Raw genomic sequence first — 6,000 nt, 5'->3', positions numbered from 1 at the left:
AGGAAGTGAGTGCTAGGTGAGGGTATTTCTGCTGAGGGAGCTGCCATATTCTATGGAGAAAAGTAACTGCACGGAACAAAGCCTCAGTAACAATTGGGGCAGCCCCCATCTCTGCCATGATGATCTCATGTAGTACAGATGACTTGCTCCGAATCATGCGTGCAATCATCATCACTAATGGCCTCTCCATATGTTGCCATCCATCGTAATAGTCTCTCTCTAGTTCGTCCCGTCCTGCCAATGGCTCCCTCCTCTTATGGAAAAGGCTAGGCTCCCATATCTCCGCTCCATAGAGAAGTGTCGATGTAACCAGTGTGGTGTTGGTGACAAAGAGCCTTCACCAATGTACAAAAGAAGGGTATTTGTTGTAAGGGCGATGCTAGATTAGTCTCCATTTTTGTGTAGTTGTATTGTCTAACTTATCCACATCAAGCATGGCTCTATAAATTTGCCAACTAGGGTGACGATATTGCCGATTGATTGTGATCCTATTACTCCTCATGACATGCATTCATGATGTAGTCACCTATACAGGTTACGGGTCAATCGAAGAGCACTCAAGAGTTCTAATTTTGCCATCTCCCCAATAGTAGTCTGAGTTAAATGATAGTTGTTGCTAGCATTTTACTTATTTTTAGTTATTTTTGACATGCCACATCGTTGCTTGTGCTTTCTAAGGCTTGTTTTTTTTGTTTTTTGTTTTTTTTGGTTTTTTGGTTTTTTTGTTTGTTTTTGCCGCCTACCCCAATGAAAAAAGCTATTAGAGAACGCCAGAGCTGTATGCTTCCTCATCATCATCGTGATCAGCATTTGCTGCTGCTGAAAGATGCTTCTTCGAGCTTCGCCAAAAGCCCTATCCATCCTTCCCACCGCCAAGGTTGCTAGACCCATCACGCGCAGCTCCGCTTTAGCCAGCTTGCGGCCGAGCTCTTTTCCGCACATCTCCACAGCCAGGTCCGCCCTTGTCTGCCCCGCCGTTTGGTCTTCTTCAGCCCTCCACTCAGTTTCCATGGCGTTCGAGAGAATCAAGGTCGACAACCCCATTGTTGAAATGGACGGTAATTTCTTTTTTTTCGCTTTTTTCCTTTAAATTATGTTTCTTCCTTTAAAAAAAGGTTGAAAAATCATATTCATGTCTTAAATGATCCATTGTCAGTAGGATAAACACATACACGGCACAGTATTCATTTTTTTATCCTTAATAAATCATAAGACTATGGCTACACTAGGCTATCTTGAAAATATGCAGATTTTTGAATTAAATCATAACTGTAATAATTTAAAATTTCTTTTTGATAAATGATATAATAATTTCTATGGGTAAAAATGAGAGTTTTGCAGGGACAGTATAAATTTATGAGATTTTATGGCGGTTCAAATTTCATACAATCACGCATCGCATTTAAATTTCATGGAATTATTTCCCATACTTGGTGGGGTTCATGACTTTTTTGTTTGACATAATTAGGTGTAAGAGATGCTCATAATGCTAGGATTTTTCATTTCTTCTCTCCTCTTTTTTTTTGGGTAAGGGGCACTGGGGGAGGGGGGTGGGTGGGGGGGGCAAGGGTGTGCATGTTGGATATCGACACTCCACACTTGCCATGATTGATTGCACGGGTACCTCTGAGCTTTACATTGTAAGGCCTCATTTATGACGAGAAGCTGCCATGTCGTAGAGTAGCATGGACACCCTGTTAGAGTATGCACAGGTGGAAGCATAGTGGCACTTGGTTTGCGCACCGCCCAGGAGGTGCGATTCGGTATGGTCGGTACGGTTTAGTACGGTGGCTGTATGGTTGACTGGGATTTGCCCTTTTTTTTTGATCGTTTTTTGGGCTGTTTTTTGACCATTTTGGGCGTCATTTTTGACCATTTGGAGAGCCGTTTCTTGGGCATTTTTGGGACTGTTTTAGGCTCTAGCCTTGGCCTTTGCTTAGCCTCATTCTATTATCTATATAATATCCCCTCCCCTAACCCATCCTCACAAGTGCTCATTGCTCAACCTCCCCTCACAAGTGCTCATTGCTCAAGTCTATCCTCTCCCTTGAGCTCTCCTTCCAAGGCTCAAGCCTTCTCTCCCCTCTAGACTCTCTCAATCATCTCCTTCTTCCTCACCATATTTTTATATTTTAAAGTATTTTTAAATGGACCGTACCTCCACTATATTTTTATTTTCAAAATTTAGCGGTGTGTTCCGAGACCGTATTTGAACGTACCGTACCGAATTGAACTTTTCGTACCTGACAACAATGGGTGGAAGCAATTACAGAAGACAAAGTATAGAAAGAAAGAAAGAAAGATATATTAAGCATCTACTAAAGACCCAATGGGCCTATGAGACCAAAGTGTGATACAATAATGTCCATGGCATATCTTATCATGGAATGGAAAATAAAATAGAAAGAAAACATAAACATAGCTATCTCACTGGGGTGATACAAAATTGTCCATGAAAACTCATCATAGAATACTAAGAACATAGAAACATGAGAGCAACATCAGTTCCGAGTAGATGGTATACCACTCTCCAAAATATCAAGCATGGGGCTAATGAGTATGGCCGAGAGGTCTCCCTCAGCTATGTCACGTGGAAAGGTAGCTTGATGGCGGTGGAGCATGTCGCGGATTTGGAGTTGATAGGTGATCGTGGGGCTGACGGGGGGCGAGGGCGTCGGGCATGCTGGAGTGCAGAGGCTCGGTCCGAGGTAACTCCTCTCGGGCGAGGTAGGTCCATAGTAGCTCATGGAGGGTCCACAAGATCCACTATGTTGTTGTCCTCCACCTCCTAGGTTTGGAAGAAATTGGTGATGGTTGGCTGGTGAGGGAGGGTGCGGGGTGGTTGGGGCCGAAGCTCTCTCAAGAAGGTGTCCCTGTGTCTGCGGAGCTCAAGCAGGAAGAGGCCTAGGCAACGCTGGTCCTGGAAGTCAATGATCCTGGAGAGTGGAACAAATCCCTCATGAAATAGACAGTGAAACCTCCCGCGAATCTCATAGTATACTGGGCGGCGGCATATGTAATGCTCCTCCGTCTCAACCTCTGTGTGGCATAGTTGGTAGATCCTCTCCTCTCTTGGTCTTCGTATGAGCTTCCCAGCTCTGAAGATGCACTTAGCTCTACCTGTCTCCACTTTGAGGCGGTGGGATGAAACCCATATTTGGCCAATCGCAATCCGCATGGAGCCCGACTGTTGGATGAATCCATCCTCAGTGAGTGAGGAAGTGATCTCTGTAGAAGTGCATCTTCGTGGGGAGCTCCATAGGTGTGGTCCATGTGCAATGTGTGTAGAGGCTGAGAAGATCTAACCAAATAACCCGGTTGGTATCCTCGTGAGAGAGCCGGAGAAAGCGGGAGTCCAAACTGTACTGAAGGGGGGGTAGGTAATCCATGTGCCCATATACTGAGAACCAAGTGGAAACTAGTGCATACCATACCCCAGAGTGGCCCTCAAGTACTAGATGTCTAGAGGACTACAGGCAAGCCTCGGGTACCTATGGGGATCCATGTGACTGATGCGATGGAGGTATGTGACTATCTGGAAGAGTGCATCCATCGGGGCTGCAGCAAACTCTGCCTGGATAATCTGGTGTGGGACTGATGGTTTGCTCTAGATCATACGGGAGAACATCATGACCTGGGGTCTCTCAACTCGCTGCCAATACTCATCGGATAAGTCCGGCCCCTAGAAGGCTGCTCCATACATCAAGGCTGGTGTGACGAGGGTGTCAAAAAGCCAGTCCTTCATCCTGGGGTCTTGGAAGTGTGCTTGGAAGCACTGCCGCTCAAGTAAGCTCAAGGCTGCATATCCTCGTGTCACTCTGGCATGTGCTACGGGAAACATGGTAAAGCGTGGGCCACTGAAAGTGACACCAAGGTAGACATAGGATGAGACAATCTCCATAGGATCCCCTCTATATGTGAAGCTCAATCTGGATGTGAACGGGCGAGAGGTATTGAAGACCATTACCTTGGTTTTACCAAGGTTAACAAGAGAGGTCCCGTTGAGTGCAAAAGTCATGTAAGGCATCCAATTGTCTCTAAAGCCCCTCGGCTGAGTCTAAGAGGAAGTAGTATAAGGATCAATATGTCTGCTAGTGTGGGACCAGCCCACCTAATCTGTCAATGAAGCTCGAGATCTCATCAATGTAGAGGCCGAAAAGAGTGGGTGATAGAGGGCAGCCCTGTTTCACCCCAATAGTGCTGGAAATCTCCTGTGATGTACCTCTTGGGGCTCTCACTCGTTGGGTGACGGACTCATAGAGGGTGATGATGCTCCAAACCATGTCAGATGGGACTCCGATCTCCTGTAGACGGTGTAGGAGGCAGGCTTGGGGTACAGTATCAAAGGCTTTGCGGAAATCCACAAAACAACAGTAAATCCTCTGATGTCGTGCTGTACCCTTCTTGATGATGGCACAGAGGGTCAAGATGTGGTCAAGGGTAGAATAGCTCCTCCGTAAGCCAGCCAGCCTGTCTCGAGGCTATGCATGAAGCACATTTTCCATTAGCTAAAATCACAGATCCACAAGACAAAGTCCATGTGGCAGCGCCTAAACTACCTACGGATGCTGTTACTTGGTGGTAGCATTGGTCTCAACTTCACACAGACCCCTTAATAGGGCAATATCAGTTTGATTGGGCTACTTTTGTGGCTAGCCTCAAGGCCGGTTTTCTTCCACTGCAGTATATGACCAATCTTGAGGACGAGTTTTACAAACTCACTCAGAGTGGTTTCCTTGTTTTGACCTATTCCAACAAGGTCATTACCATGGCCCAGCAATTGGGTATATCGGGGAAGAAGACAAGCTAAAACAGTTCATTAGAGGTTTAGACACAAACATTAGGTACCTAGTCAGAATTTTGAGCCTCAGACTTATGCACGGGTAGTGACCCTCGCTCAGAATCAGGAACTGACACTGAACGGATTCAAGCTGGAGTAGGTATAGTCTTGTCCTAAGCCCCAGCAGTAGGCATCTACCCAGCAGTCATCCAACTAGGGGGAAGGGTGCTCAGAACAACAAAGACCAAAAGAACCAAAAGAAAAATTCTCAGGGTCAATCAGACAATAAGAAAGATTCCACATCCAAGAAAACACCTAAGGAAAAAGCTAAGGAGAGCATCATTGGAGGTTAACTCCAGCCGGATGAAGAGAAAGGTACAAGGCAGAGAACCGTCGTTTCTTCTGCTACACTATGGGACACGGGAAGAAGGATTGTACGAAGTGGCAAGCTGAAAAGTCTGCCAAGGCACCCACTTCCGTAGTAGCGACCGTAGCATCCACATCCACATCCACACCTCCACCATCAGCCTCAATGCCGTTCACCTATTGCCCACTTTGAATCCGATGCCTTTGATGATAAGCAAGAGGGTGAGGTTGAGGGATAGAAGAAGGCTCTCATTCGTGCCTATGGTAGTGTGAAGGGACAACAGTTCATTGTCCTCTTCGACATGGGCAGCTCTGAGGGTGTCATCTCTCTGCAGTTGGCAAACAAAATGAGTTGTACCTTGGTTCCTTATCACGGGTTTACACCTGGTCTACTATCACAAGTGGAAGCGCTCTGGGAGCCTTTTTTCAATCCTAAACACCATCCTAGAACATGCTTGATGCAAACGCATATATATATATATACACACACATATTCAGAATATTCTATATTACAAAAAGGTATACAAAATCTTGGCTAGCCATTGGCTGCCCCATCAAAAGGTGGAAACACCTAATGTACAGTCTAACCTATGACCACATTCCCCAAGGAATGAGATGCTCAACAATGAACGAGTGGGCTTTATATAGCATTTGATGCAGCTGGTTGGTCAGATAAAAATGTTGTCGGCCTGCTGTTATATCCACGACTAGCACAAAATATTACATAAAATGTTGTGGACATTAACTCTTGCTCTATATGCTCTAGATTTGCTAGTTGACTAGCTCTATGTGTTGATCTTGCCCTAATTCTGTTGCCATAGCCCTGGGAGAGTCATGTCTACGTGGCATGCACG

At 45.7% G+C, this 6,000-nt stretch overlaps 1 protein-coding gene across 1 annotated transcript in view; it reads left to right on the top strand.

The window, feature by feature from the left end:
* Window positions 1–699: 699 nt before the first annotated feature.
* Window positions 700–6,000, top strand: part of LOC147619841 (isocitrate dehydrogenase [NADP]-like) — a 106,247-nt gene continuing 100,946 nt past the window's right edge. Inside the window, exon 1 of the mRNA XM_086825687.1 lies at window positions 700–1,058. Coding sequence (XP_086681813.1) covers window positions 827–1,058 — 232 coding nt within the window. The 5' untranslated portion in view covers window positions 700–826. The remainder of the gene's footprint in view (window positions 1,059–6,000) is intronic.

Source organism: Cibotium barometz, chromosome 32 (assembly GCF_041138505.1).
Source record: "Cibotium barometz isolate CiBa-2024 chromosome 32, ASM4113850v1, whole genome shotgun sequence".
Lineage (NCBI taxonomy): Eukaryota > Viridiplantae > Streptophyta > Polypodiopsida > Cyatheales > Cibotiaceae > Cibotium > Cibotium barometz.
The sequence above is the reverse complement of the archived record's forward strand: the minus strand, read 5'-3'. Positions and strand labels throughout refer to the sequence as shown.